At 38.4% G+C, this 15,741-nt stretch overlaps 1 protein-coding gene across 1 annotated transcript in view; it reads left to right on the forward strand.

Annotated features, from left to right (window-relative positions):
- The first annotated feature begins 826 nt into the window (after positions 1–826).
- Positions 827–15,741, forward strand: part of PTPRZ1 (protein tyrosine phosphatase receptor type Z1) — a 112,860-nt gene continuing 97,945 nt past the window's right edge. The window contains exons 1-2 of the mRNA XM_026514898.4: positions 827–860; positions 981–1,046. Of these exons, the coding sequence (XP_026370683.2) occupies positions 827–860; positions 981–1,046 (100 nt within the window). The remainder of the gene's footprint in view (positions 861–980; positions 1,047–15,741) is intronic.

A 15,741-nucleotide genomic window follows, 5' to 3' on the forward strand; every position in this document is an offset into this window, starting at 1 on the left:
GAATAAGTAATATCCCACATGTTTATTCGTAAACTAGCTATTCTGCAGCCTTCTCTACAGAATGTTTTGTCAATAGTGACCAGGTTTTAAACCTAGCTCCCAAAGATTTATTTTGCCCACACTGTGGATGAATGGGGTGCTAATGTTAGTACAGCCTGGGATTAACAGGCAATGGCACAGAAAGGTGGATGAATTATTACACCCCAATTTCTTGAGTGCAGGTGTGGCTCTTGGCAAAATTTTGAATTATGCAGAGTGAGACTTTGGCTTCCATCCATTTTCCTTTCTATTTCCCTTGTCCCATGTTCTTGATCTAGAATCACTCTCCTGAGGTCATAAGGCATCCACTTTTATGATGCCTAAACTTTCCACTGTATTACCTCACTCGGGCATCAAGGTTCCTCTAAGAGACAAAGTCGACTACACTGTCGTTACATAGCCTTTCTCCCAGCCAACATTTACACATTTAAATTCTCATTTCCTCAAAGTGACTAGTTTCATTTTTTGGCAAAAGGAAACAGATTTTGAAAACATGATAACCTCTGGGTATCCTAGACGCATTGATGGATCAGACTTGATTTGCAAACATAAAGTATCTCTAATCAACAGGATCTCAGATATTTGACTTAGGGGGTGTTGTGAGAAGAACTTAGAGATAGGACAAATTATTCTTTCTGACCCATCTTTCTTTGGGATGAACCCCTCTAGGCTGCTCCTGCTTTAACCAGAATATTTGCTTTTTCCCTACCTGAACTTCAGCATTTTTTAAATGTGCCCCCTAAAATGTATACTAACTATGAGAACAAGAACAACAGAGACTATAATGATGGTGGTTGGCACTGCGAGGAGTCATCGGGAAGGTGACGTGGGAAGGAGTATTGAGGACTATCTGTGGTATGAATGATTTGGGCATCTGAAATATTTTTAATTTGGACACATGTTTTTCTACACATTGATCAACTGATTTTTCTTGGTTGTAGATTGGGCTTATGGATACTACAGACAACAAAGAAAACTTGTTGAAGAGATTGGCTGGTCCTATACAGGTAAACCTTTCATTATGTAATGAGATTCAACAGAAAATTTTATTGGTTTTATATCTATTTTTATATGTAAAAGAAAACTTTGTAATTCAACACATCATTTTTACTTAGCTTCATGGATATTCAGTTAGATTGATAAATAAAAATATATTATAGGCAAAATGATTTCTAGTAGACCTTCCATTAGCAAATATGGTAGTGTAGAGAATACGGGTATCAGACAGAGCTGGATTTGAAGCCCAAGTCAAAACTGGCTATACCTCCTTGGGAAATATACATAACATACCTGAGGCTCAGTTTTTTTTCATCTGTGAAATGGAGGGTTGTTCAGAGCATTAAATGAGATCAATGAAGTGGACACAGTGCCTTCTATAAGTACGAAGCTCTCAATAAATGTTACTTGCCATTGCTATTATGATCACATTAGTGATTGTGTTCATTCATTTAACAAATATTGATGAGATTTTTGCTCTCAGCAGGGCTTCCTTCTAAATTATTTTGCTGAATTAATTGGAATCAGGGTCCAAAATTATTTTTGTATGATTGCCAGACTTGGTTTAGAGCATCACGAATCTCTGAAGTTGGCCTAAAGTGGCTACAATCAGGGGTTATGATCAGAAACACTAGAGGAGGCGAGAAGCTGGAGGCCTGGCGAGAAGAGGCTGAGGCAAATCTGCATGGCCCCATGACAGGCCTGGTGACCGTCTGAAACAGAGTTGGGTGTTCATTAGAAGTAAGATTGGGCTGATAAGACGTGACCAGATTACAAGGGCTTTAACGTGAGCCTAGCCAACTTGGACTTTATTTTACACAGGAAGGGCAGCAACAAAATGGATTTAGTAGCTAGGCATGCATTTCTTTTCTTTTCTTTTCTTTTCTTTTTTATTCTTGCTTTAAAAGTAGTAAATATTGGGGCACCTCGGTGGCTTAGTCGGTTCAGTGTCCAACTCTTGATTTCTGCTTGGGTCTTGATCTCAGGGTTGTGAGCTCAAGCCCCATGCTGGGCACAGAGCCTACTTTAAAAAAAAGTAGTAAATATTCACTGTGAAAAATTTAGAAAATACATTAAATCACAAAAAAGAATATAAAAAACACTTCATTCCAGGGATATTCACTTAAAGAAAAAAGGTATATTCCTTTCAGGCCAGTTTTTATTATATTATTTTTGTATATTTTATACATGGAATTATGCATCCAACTTACTCTAGAAATTATTTTGAACATTTCCTCATTTCAGTGACGATTCCTGATGATCATGGTACTTAAGGTATGCCTACTATTCCATCGAATTAAAGTCTTATTTTGACCACCTGTATTTTTGGGTGTTTAAGCTACTATAAACAATGACAAATGGATGAACAGAGATGTACATTTGTATTTTGCATGCATATTATTTTTATTTTTATTGTTTCTTTATTAGAGAATCCTTCATAGGCAGTTTCTAAGCAGAAAAAAAAAATAAATGCTTCCAGCATTCTTGATACTACGGTTTAATCGCATTCCAGAGAGATTACACTATTTATAGTATAAGTCAGTGACTACCCCACTGAATACTAGCCAGGATTTAATGATTGTCATTTTGAAAATCTTAACTAATTTTATAGGTTAAAAAAATGACACTTTGTTTTAATTTGTTCTGTTTGATTACCACTGAAATGGCAAATTTTATATACTTTTATATGTAATATAAATAATATTTATAATAAAATATAACAACAGTAACATATGTTATATATATAAACCATGTAACTTTATATCTGACAACTATAACCCATTTTGTATTTCTTTTTATCCAAAACAGAAATTCTAGTACTTTATAAAAGTTACAGCTAATTTTTGCCCCCCTAGGAACTATAAGAATCATATTAGTTAAGACTATGAATGCTTGGGGTTGATTCCTAACCGTAGAAGATGGCATCACAATGGTCAGCACAGTGGTTCTCCTTGAAATTATTTGCTGTGGTCACCATCTGGGCATTATCTATGCATCTTCTATTCTCCCCAAACCTAGAATTAGAAAATGGAGGACCAATAGCCTAGAGAGAGAGGGGGTTAGAGTTCTCACCACCCCAAGCAAGGGCCTACGTATGGAGTGGTAGTGTGTGCACTTTACAGCAGTCCTGTCTCCTTGGGCAGCTGGGTGGGCCTCATCAGGTCAAGAGAAGAGAGCAGTTTTACCAGTGGGTCTAGGCACATGCTATTGAGTATATCCTGTTATCTTAGGAGGAGGCCACAGAGCTCTTGCTTTGAAGGGCTAATTGTGTATAGACATGGTGCTTACAGAGTGGCCAGGATTTCATGGATGGGTCTGTGCATTAAACAATGCACAATTCTTTGCTTTATAATCAAGTTCATCATCCTGCTCATAACTTGAGGCCTATTGGCTTTAGCTCCTTTAGGGGACAGTCTAGGGAATCAAAGGAGTAGACTCATTAAAAAATGTCATTTGGTGGGAGAGAGAGATGGTAGATCTCAAGAGGGGATATTCCAGAATTGAGAATTTTGAAGAATGAATTGCTCTGCTTATATTGGTGCTTCTCATTGGGTTGGAACATTATCTGTCCCTAGAATATTTAAGGATCCTAGGAAGAGACTAGAAGGCATTTCAGATGAGGACATTTTACAACTGCTTAGCTCAAAGTGAGTATGGATGAAATTATTTTGTCTGAACTCTTAAGATGTCAAAGAGAAAACAGATGAAAGCCGTTATCCAAATGAACACATCTCTTCCAAGCAGATCACACGAAAGCCGAGACATTGAAAATGTGGATTCTTTGCCATAAATTTATTGTCTTTTAATTTTTAATACAAGTAGTTAAAGCTTGGTAGTATTTTCCCTTTCTATACCTATTATTCCACCTAGAAAATGAAAAACCATATAACTGTATAAAATTTCAGGATAAATTAGTTTTAAGATTTTTTTTTTATTTAATTTTTTGAAGATTTTATTTTTTTACTTGAGAGAGAGAGAGAGCACACACAAGCAGGGGGGAGGGGTTGGGGGAGAGGGAGAAGCAGGCTCCCCGATGAGCAGGGAGCCCGATGCTGGGCTCAGTCCCAGGACCCCGGGATCATGACCTGAGCCGAAGGCAGACGCTTAACCCACTGAGCCACCCAGGCGCCCTAGTTTTAAGATTCTTAAATTTAAGTAATTTTATGAGTGGCCCAAGTAAGTTTGTTTTGACCACATCTTAGTCTGAATTTTGTTCATAACAGCTTATCTTGTTGAGCTCTGTGTTTCTGTTCCTTCCAGTATTGTTCTCACTTAAATTTGTCAGATTAGCTGCAATCTCAGAAGGAAGGACTTGCCCTTGAATGTTTGTACCTATAGAATTCTATTAATAACAATTACTAAGAAAATCATAACATCTGTCTGTAAGAGAGCTCAGGGCTTTACTATAAGCCACTTATACAGCAAATAGCAAATGTTATTGAAATGGAATCATTACAGCTGAGGTTGTTTGTGAAGGATTGTATAATTCTGTGAAGAAAACAATGCTGATCCTTGCTGGCTATTGGAGGGGTGGAAAAACAGGGTGGAAGGGGAGGAGGTATTACTCGTTCAGTTGTGTTTTTTCTATATAGGTTAAAAACAACTTTTCTATTTGGGATGTATGCTGTAATTATGCTGGGAAATGACAGGGTTGGTAAATACAGCCGACAATCCCATTTTTAAAGTTATTATAGGAAGGTGAGCAAGGTTTGTTTGTCACGCTGCTATAAAAGAGTGAATTATAAATCTGGGAATGTCAGCACTAAAATCTAGTTCTTTCCGTAGTAACTGTATTTAATTTAAGGATTTCAGAAAATGAATTTCCTTCTTCCTATTAACCTTAAATTTTCTATGACAACGCCTAAAAAAAAAAAGACAGTTCAGTGAAAAAAAATGAGTCATTTGGTTTTTCTTTTTCTTTTTTCTTTTTCTTTTTTTTTGAGATCATGAACATATAGCCCATAATTATATGAGATGTTAAAATTTTCCTTCTGTTTGTGAAAAAACTGATGGTGGCCGGGGTATGGGCAAAATGGGGGAAGGGGAGTGGGAGATACAGGCCTCCAGATATGGATGAATAAGCCACAGGGATAAAAGGTACGACCTAGGAGATATAGTCAGTGGTTTGTAATAGCGTTGTATGGTGACGGATGGTAGCTACACTTGAGGTGAGCATAGTGTAATGTACACAGTTGTCAAATCACCGCGTCGTACATCTGAAACGAAGGGAATATTGTCTGTCAGCCATCCTCAAAGACAACACATTCGCCTTCTGTTTGTGTTGTTAGAGCTTTGTAACATCAAGCAATAACATCAGCAGAAGTGGATGGACTCTTACTGTCTCATCCTGGAAGTAGTCACTATTGAAATACAGTATTTCCTGGACTTTAAAAAATATTCCGTTGTTTCCTTTCCATCATACTTCAAAGCAACTTGAGGTTGAAAATTTTATATTGGTGTATCTCAAGGGTTCTTAAACCTAGATACCTTTAAAGCTTTAGCTGAAGAGTTGCATTGGATAAAAGTAAGAAAGGACACACAAGAGTCACTACTAGACACTGGGTTGAATATATCAAAGTGAAAGAGGCTTTAAATACTGAATTTATTCTCTTTCCTTAAATAGAATATTCTGTCTAAATAGTATTTCCATTCTAAGAAATATATAGACTAGAAGACACTACTTATGGAAAAGAAAAGAGCCATAATATAAGGTGGTGTATAATGTGGTTAGATGTTTGGCATTTATTTTTGGATATAGTTAGGTTTAGTGTTTTACTTCTCTCAACCTAGAAGAAAGTAGGCCAAATGTAACAAAGGAGAATTTGAATCCGTGTCCGGTAATGACTGATTTTTGGCTTGTCCGGGCCTTTCTTTACTTCTAGAATCTGAAATATCTTTTTAACATATTATATTTTCTTCTTTGATTCATCACTCCTTATATTAAACAGACTGTTCATGCCTCGTTTCCAACTTAGAAATGAAAAAGCAAGTTCCAGAACTCTATGCATAGCATTGTATCACTTCTGTAAAAAATTATGTATTTATACAAACATAGAGGAAAGGACTGGAAAGAGACACACCAACCTGTTTGGTACTGGTGACCCCTGAGGAATGAGACTATGGAAGGCCCCTGGCGCCAAGAGACTTTCACATCCTATTGTATAATGTTTGGATTGTGCTAATATTTTGTACAAGCTGGTCGAAACCAATGTTTTCAACGTACTTAGATTAGTTTTATGAAGAAGGGCAGGGTAGCTGGACAAGAACCACAGTGCTATGTTTTCAGCAGTCAGAATGTAGGGTCTCTGCTTGGCTGAGTGAAGGTGAGGGGGTGTCACAGACCTCCAGCCAGAGCATGGAATGCACTTGGCAGCAGGCTTTCTGGACACCACTAACGTGAAGACAGATCAGGCGGCCCCACTGCTGTGTAGTTCAGTCTTCTTACCAGTAGAAAGTTTTTACCAGTAGAAAGTGCTACGACACGTAGCACTTTATGTCTTGTGCGTAGATCAAATGCATGTTTCACATTGTCAGAGGAAATCTCTCTGAGCAAGTATACTACAAATCCAAGTGGTCCTGTTTTGACAGTGTCTTAACTTGAGCCTAAACAGATTAAACAAGTCTGGGTGTATCTGATAATCTCACAAGAGGATTTAGGAGTTGATTGGCTTGACTGCATATTATAGACAGGTATTTCCTATCATCTGCATGATTTTAAAAGTTTAACGAAGATTGATATTCCGGGCAAACTTTGCCTCTGCCAAATGGGGTTAAGTAGAGCATGCCTCACTGCAAAACCTCGAGAGTTCAGTTAAATGATCTAAAATTCAGAACTTATTTATATGCAACTCTCACTTAGCATAGAATTGGGGGGAAAAAAAGACTTGGCTACAGAATAGCATCACAAATAATCGTGGCTAAATTTATCTAATAGTAAAACTGTGTGCTAATGAGTATTCCCCAGCGAGTAAAGTTGAAATTGCATAGATTCTCTGGTGCAGATCTAACCGGCCCTGCTGACAGCGTCTAGTAGTCTTGAACGGATTGGACATCGTCTAGCAGCTCAGGATGAGAAAATCTGGCTGTTTCTCCTTCTGTCTGTGCTCAGACTTCCGGGTGTGCGTCTGGATGTATGGTTCGCCTTCTCTTTTCTGGGCTTCTTTTACCTCACTCTGTGCTCTCTACTCTGGTGTGCTGTAGTCCAGGAGATACATCTTTCAGCAAAAGAAAAGTAAAAGAGAGTATTACATGGTTACTAAACAAAAAAAACACAAAGAAACAAACAAACAAAAAACCAGGATTAGGCTATGGTTTATGTTGTCACACAAAGTTCATTTAAATATTTTCAACTTTCAGGCAAAATACCTTTGCAAGTATTTTAAGTTGACCTGTGTCACCCTCCTATTTTATGACTCAGTAAAGGCAAAGTGCAAGGCTTACTGAGTTTCTTATTTTTTTCTGTATGCTAATTGTGACTCTGTAAACCAAGGGTTTTCAAAGATGAAAAATATGTAAGTGACTCATTTCTTATATGCAGAAGGATTTTTTATTACATGAACTATATTTTTATGGCTGAAGCACAGAATTACAAAAATGACTTTGAAATATATTCAGATATGTTTAAGATTCATTGATTTTACTTCCTTTTTCCTTTGAATATATCTATAGGACTATCTCTTTATCCTGCTACCTATGAATACCAAGCTTCTATTTTAACCGTGAAGTGTGTTTAGTTCAAGTAAGAGACCCCTGGACGGGGCCAGAGCTGGCACTTTCCCGGCTGGAATGCAGAGAATCTTAGAAGTCGTCTGTGGCTTCTGACATGCCAGCCTGAGAACTGTTGTAGACTCCAAGGAGCTTCTTAACGACGGCAGAATATTCTAGGACAGTTTTAACAACGGCTCAGATTCATTCCTCAAACTGTATAAGCCTAGGATTCCATGGAAAGGGAAGGGAACTCGCAGCCCGTTTAGAGTTAGGGTTCAAAGCAGTGTCTGACAACCGAGGGAAGGTGGGCTGGATGGACGCTGGAACCTAAAGAGAGGCCATAGGGAGCCCCTGAGAGGCAATTACCGTTACTGGGGAAGAAACCTGGCACCGGATGCTGAGTGCAGAGCCATGTCAAGGCTGCTTTGCTGGGCCACTCCCCGCCCAGAGCCTCCCTTGCTCTTAAATGCCTACAGGCACTGGGCTGGAAACAGAGGCCAAGCGACTCCATTGCGGGGCTCCTTCTCAAAGAGCCTGAAATGAGAAGAGGAGGACCCTGGGGGTTCCAAGGCAGACACGTGGGGCCAACCCACAGAAGTGCAGTCATCCGGTCCAGTCAGGCAGCTGCCATGACCAGAATGGTGGCTGATGGTCTGGAGCAAGGAGGGGCAACCTTGGACTTAAAATCAGATTCTGATCCACATGGGCTAAACTTTATTCCCTTAAGGGATGCTATTCAGCTCTCTATTGTAACAGAATAACTTTTTTTTTTTTTAAAGATTTTATTTATTTATTTGTCAGAGAGAAAGAGCAAGAGAGAGAGCACAAGCAGGGGGAATAGCAGCAGAGGGACAAGCAGGCTCCCTGCTGAGCAAAGAGCCTGAGGCGGGACTTGATTCCAGGACCCCAGGATCCTGACCAGAGCCAAAGGCAGACGCTTAACTGACTGAGCCACCCAAGTGTCCCAACAGAATAACTTTTGATGACGAATGGAGAAAGAGGAAACTGTACCCAGGCTGAGGACACCAAGCATGACTGGACTTCAGATACCTTTCTGATGAGTTTCCCCCAGTGATGAGCCCTATGAAGTGTCGAGATCTGGGCCATTATCTTAATGAGTATCTTTAGTGCCAATCTGGTATATATTCTCCCCCCAAATGAAAACCACTGCATTTATTTCTCATTATAAGAATAATATATGGTCATTTAAGAAAATATCATATATATGTAATTTATATATAAATGTACATTGACTTATACATAAATATTTAAAATACATGAATAAATGTAAATATATATTCCTAAACATAATATAAATATAATGTAAATATAACAAATATTTTTATAAATATAAATGTTTTAATATATTTGTATAAATATATTAAACATACAAATACTTTAATTTAGATAAATATATATTTTAGATAGGTAGCTGGAATTTCATCCTTTAGAGATAACTGCTATTAATGTCTTCTGTTGGGAAAATATAAATAAAAACAAAATCTCCCAACCCACAGTTGTTCTTTTTGAAGATAGTAGAGAAAGAAAACAGTTTTATTATTGAATAAGCATTAAACCAGAATGGGATACCCATTAAGACAGTCCACTAAGAGACTGCAGAAACAAAAAGGCATCTCGCCCCCTTATATGGCCAACGAGATACAACCCATTACATGGATGTTTTCAAGATCAACAATGACTATTCTTCAAGTAGAGACTTGGGAGCAACTTTGGTCACACACAGTTCATCCTAATTTTACCTGGCTGTTGGAGGGGCTGCATGTGTTAGCTTATTGGCTTTCTCCGGAGGAAAAGCAAACCTCTTATCTTTATGAGAGGAGATAGCTTTGCAACTTGGAACAAAGCGCCAACCAAAATTAGACTCCTACCTTTCCACAGAAACTAGGAGATTGGGGTGTTATCTTCCTCGATGTTTATATTTCATCAAAGATTGGCTCCCCGGTCCTTGAGGAAGACATTCCTGGATCATAAAGCTGACAAAAGACCAGCAAGTTTTCAAAAGGATTTATATATATTTCAAGGAGAGGCTAAAACACTTCTTACAGTGATAGTTGTCTAAAGTAAATGCTCTAAGAAAAGGAGGGGGAGACGTCTCTTCCCGATATTCAACAAGGAGAATTGTCTCTAATTTTTAAAATCTATTTGTCCTTCTTAACTATCCTTTCTGACGTTGTACGGCCTCTCACATACGTAGTGCTCTGTGATCGGCTTTTATCTCAGTAATGGTTTGTGAATATCTTTCTAATATTGTAATAAGTCTATATAACTAAGGGTGGGGAGACAGAGCATGAGGCTCCAACTAGGACAAAGCTTTATTTTCTTCAGTGAATCTCATGCCTAAAGCAGACCTCACACGTAGGTCCCAATAAAAGGTAGTTTTTACCCAACTTCATTCAGTCTCCCTGGGACACAGAATTAATTTTCCCTGGGAGGAATTGTGACTAGTAATAACATAGTTTTAGGAAACCAACCCAAATCTTTCTTGCAACAGATAGGGATACACAAAAAATATTGTGGTGTGAGTTCAGAGAAAGTTCTCATGTATGAAAAGCAACTATAAATCTTAACGAATTGGAAAGTAGGAAAGTCTGTACTTTGAAACCCTCTGCCCCCTGGAAATAGAAGCAATGAGCAGAGCCACCCAGAGTCCGCGTCAGAGCAAATCCACAAAACTGGCTTATGCCAGACGAGATGAGCTCTAAACTGGGAACGACTAATCTAGCTTTTTCACAAGTGCGGTTCCCGACCTCTCATAGTTCATGAGCAACCCTAGGAAGTAAGAGCGGCTTGCAGTGATTTTTTTTATAGTTATCATATACTTTTTCATCAAGTTTGTTCTTGAAGATCAGTTACATTTATGGATATAGTGCCCTCCCATGTCCTCGAGAAGATTTTTAGGTTCAGTTAATAATCTGTGTTAGAATGTGAAGGAGTCAGTTTCTAATCACTTCCCTGGCTTGCCTCCGACCTGAATGTTACTATATATTCTTCAATAAAGGAAAATTTAGAGTTTTGAGATCATTTCATTTAATTATCTAAAACTGGGATTATAACGAGAGTCAGACACTGTGCCAGGCTCTGGGGATGCAGCGAAGAAGGAAAACAATCACAAGCGTGCCAACCACAAGGATTACAAAGGATGAGAAATGCCTAGTGGTAGACTGTGGTGACACGAGGTCTAGGGACTCCTACGTAGCTTAAGGGCTTGAGGGACAGCTGCCCAAAGAATGGTATTTTAAATTGAGATAAAGCTTAAGTGGGAGCTAAGCCAACACGGGTGAAAGATGATTCCAGGTAAAGGGGGGGGGGGGGGCTTTGCTAAACTGTAGGTGAGTGAGAAATATGTAAAATTCTTCCTGCCTTTAGACAGAAAACTCATGTGGTGAGACAAAATTCTTAGAACTAATTCTGATTTAGCTGGTAGGCTTATCCTATCCAAAATTCTGGGTAATAAAATTTACACCATATTTTGATTGACAATGACTTAAATTTGTAGTTATTGACTTATTTGTATGAAGGGGTATTAGGCAGGATTTTACATCACCATTTTAGTTAATAAACCAAAGAAGAGGAACTAGTGAGAGAGACCAGAAGAGATGGGTATGAGGAAGGGGAGGTTTTTCAGGATCCAAGTGGGAGTTTCAAGCAGACCGGACTAATCAACATCATCACAAGGCACAGGGAGATGTCAGTGAGATAAAGATTATGGACCTGGCCATATTCTAAGGAAGCAGGTTTCAGTGGGGATTCTTTTGCTAGTGTGTCTGATGAAGGGCACACTCTGGGGCTGGACTGTCTAAATGCTTGGCTTCAAACCTAGACTCCATAGATTTTTCCCTTCTGTCAGTTTCCCCCTCCGTAAAAAGAAATAATAATAGTACCCACCTTAAAAGGTGCAGCAGTGATTAAATGAGTTAGTGTATACAAAACACTTAGAACAGTGCCTGGTACATATAAAGGGCTCAGTGAAAGTACGAAAGTCAGACAAATCTTCTACAGTATTCAGAAACTTATTTTATACTAGGTTTATATCCATCACACTGTTCTCTTTCTGAAGTACAGTTGTGATGATATTACTCTGCTTTTGAAATCCCTTCCATTGCTCCCCATCACCTACAGAACAAAAAATGAACTCTTCAGTGTAGCATATGGTGACTCTCATGATCTGGTTCCAGCCCACACATCCGTCCCCCGTAATTTCCTTACCCTTTGCCTGTTGTTATGCCAGCTTTTTCAAAAGCAGGTCTCTCTGATTCTAATTGTTCTTTACTGTTTTGCCTGAATACCAAACCTCTGTAACCTCCTTCAGGAAGTGAAGCCTTCCTGATTCCTCCTGCCCCCCAGGCCAGTGCCTACCCCTCACTTTCCCGAACTATCCCTGTGCCCTCCTCTTGTGTACCTAACACAAGAACACGGGCAGTCAGTGTTTATGGCATGAATGAACAAAGCTGAGAAGACAGAGTTTGCATTTTGCAAGTGTAGTAACAGAGAAATGAAGTTACTTGCCCAGAATCACAAAGTGAGCAGAAGACTTGAAACTTGAACCTGGTTCTTGATTCCCAGTGCTCTTTCCTGAGAATCCCATGGGCACATCTCATTCCTTTGTTTCAGGGATATGGCTGATAACATAAGCATAACACTGTTAGATTTTTGAACTTTTGTGTAGATATAAAAAAATGTTGGTCCTGGGGCCATTGTGTTTGATATGGTCTCTTCTTGTTTTATGCATGTGTCTTTTCAAGGAATGTATGAAGAGCAGCCACTCCTGAAAAGTGGGTGCCTTTTATTTCTTCTCTTTGCTCTTCCATATCTTCTAGCTTGTCTACACCAAACACGTGTTTGTTTTATAATTGAGCTGGGGAAAAGAGAGGTTAAATGTCTATTCAAATCTATTTAAATTAATTTTTATTCTATGGGGGCAAGTTGGTTTGCACTACAGGAAGTCTTCTCCCCATTCATTTCCTCACTCCGTAAAGGTCTAATGGTTTGTGCATCCGAGGGGCCTATATCTATGTGACCATAGCAGGTGAACTTCTTTATCTTCTTTACATTATCAGTAATGTCAGAAATACTGTATTAGCCATCTGTATCCTTAAAGGGTAGGTGAAGTATAATTCATGTGGAAATAGATGATATTCTCTTAGAAAAATGGTCATATCATTATACATTTGCATTTCCCCTGGACTTCACCTAGCCAGGATTCCATTGAGGGCACTTAAAGGATCAGACAACTTGATTTTCTTCTCTGCTATGGCACAGTGTATTCACTTAGTATTCATTTCACAATCCGGAATCATTATCCCAGTTCAGTGAGAATCAATTTCTCATAGTTGACTGTCTGAATCCCTGCCAGCCCAGTCACATTTTCTACATCATTTACCAGAAAGTATGGTTTTTTTTTTTAAAGTCAGAACAATTATGCAGGTAACCTGTAGCCTTGATATGCCCTCCAAATGTGCTTCAGAGCAGTTGCCCACCCCTAGAGCTCAAATTCTTCTCCCAGTTGATCAACGATGTTGCCGACCTGTAGATCAAAGGAGTCCCCACCCAGTGCACCATTTTCTAAGTGAGTCTCTATTGACATGAAAGTGCTCATTCTCTTTTGAAAGGAGAACAGTTCAGTTCATCTTTAGAGAACAGCCTCTATTGTTTCCTTTTAGCAGAGTAATTACATTTCTAATTTCTGTGGAGATAAGGAAGAAAGAACACATCCCATTTGGGATATGTTTATGTGGCTTCAGAGTAGATTAGAGGAGAAGATTCTATGACTTTTAAGCATGATCTTTTACCCCCCAAAATGTACATGTTTCAGGAAATTATAGTGAGTCTTCTACTCCTTCCATTTATGGTGATTGCTTCTTCATGTTTAAGCATAAGAAAGAGGCTTGATTTAAAATAAAATCTAAGCCCTATTGACATGTTTTTATGCCATCAACATTTTTAAAAGTGAATTGAGTAGAAAATTAAGTTCTGGCATATGGTGCAAATTCTTCTAGTGTGTCTGGCCTCTGTTTAATCATTTATGAGTTATCACTGCAAGATGGTTATATAGATTAGATACCACAGAGATCTAAGGAACTATATTTATTTGATCCTAATTAATACTTGGCCTTAAGGAGATAATCACACCACTTTCCAATTTCCTAATGTTAAGCAATTAAACAGCAAGCAGCTGTTGGCCAGATAAATGTTAAACTTTGCCAGATATATGCAAGTTTTTCGCCATATTTGGACTATATTAGGGTAGATTACAAGACATGTTGAAAATTCATATACCTTAGATTGTACGTTATAGATTATCATTGCAAAATGATGTTTCATAGTGTTAAGATTCATGCTAAGTTATCACAGATAGTCCTTTAGTGCATGTTTGCTCACAGTATATATGAACATAGGTCAAATAAAAATAACTTTTGTAACAATCTGTGTGAAGGTGCTTTACATTTAAATAACACTTAAAATATAAAATACTGGATTAGTAAGGAATTCTATTTTCTTAATTAGAGTGCTTCTAACCTTTCACATTTTGCTCCTTTTTTGAAAATGAAATTACCAAAGGAGCAATTCCAATGGTGAAGAGTAAAGAGAACATCAAATGTAGATGGTCTGTAATCCAGAACAGTGGTTTCTAAACTTTAGTGTGCATCAGAATTACCTGGAGAGCTTGCTAAGATAAGAGCGCTGGGTCAGACTTCCAGGATTTCTGATTCAGTAACTCTGAGGTGGAAGCTACAAATTTAATATCTAGCAAATTCTCGGGCAAGCTTGCTTCTGCTGGTTTGGGAAAATCTCATTTTGCAGTATCCAGAATCTACATCAGTCTCTCCTTATAGTGCTTTAATTTGTGGAATGAATGAATGAATGATAAGAGTCAAAAAGAGAAAGCATATATTTGAATAAATAAATACATGTGAAAGTGCTTTCGTCCTCCAGGTGTGATACATTGATATGGAATAAATGTTATGGCTTCCATTCAGTATATAATAATGTTATATAATAGTACTATTTTCAGAACCCACTGTCTGGGCACCTGGCTGGCTCAGTTGGTTGAACATCTGCCTTCTCAACCTTTGGCTCAGGTCTGGAATCGACTCCCTCATCGGGCTCCTTGCTCAGCAGGGAGTCTGCTTCTCCCTCTACCCTCCCCCCTGCTCATGATCTCTCTCTAGTTCTCTCTCTCTCAGATGAATAAACAAAATCTTAAAAAACAAAACAAAACAAAAAAAACCTGCTCTCTGTATCAGCGAGAGGTGAGGTAATCGAGCAATTGCTAATATAGCTTCCATTACTTTGCTTGTCTAGACAGGGGCCTCTTTCCCTACGTTGGGACGTTCCTGGCCTGCGTAGGTCCACAGGGAATCAATTACTAGTGAGTCTGGCTGCAAACTATCTTTACCTTAAATTATTCTAGACACATTTATCTCTAGCAACTTCCAAGGAACATTCTTTTTCGGAACCTTTTTAAAATCATTTTTTATTGACCTGGCTCCCAAAGCTCCTGGGTCCTGGTGATAAAAAGATTGTATTATCAGTTCCTCCATCCTTCCTTCTTTTTTCTTTTCTTGTTTCCAAATTCCAGTGTTCTAGCCCTTGTAAACTCTCTTGTTAATAATGATTTCCTCCATGTTTTTTGGCTGTTGGTAATATAAATCAGTGCTACCTTCAAAACTTTTAAAGTAGGATAGAAATATTTCTGAACTTCTTTTTAGTAAAGGTTGTTATTCATTCTTTTTGGGGGGGGGCTATTCAGAGTTGAGTCACTCAGGTAGTTGTCACTTTTCAAGCCACTAACATCAACTCCACAGGATAAATTACATTACAGCTACACATATGAATTTTACTTTCCGTCACTGGCTGGTATTTTTCTTGGAATTTAGTCTCTGAACTTGGAGAATATTTTTGAAAATTTTAATAGTTGTCCGTAGAAACTGAGGGGAAAAACAAACAAACAAACAAACAAACAACCCAAAAACATCT

Source organism: Ursus arctos, unplaced genomic scaffold, assembly GCF_023065955.2.
Source record: "Ursus arctos isolate Adak ecotype North America unplaced genomic scaffold, UrsArc2.0 scaffold_3, whole genome shotgun sequence".
Lineage (NCBI taxonomy): Eukaryota > Metazoa > Chordata > Mammalia > Carnivora > Ursidae > Ursus > Ursus arctos.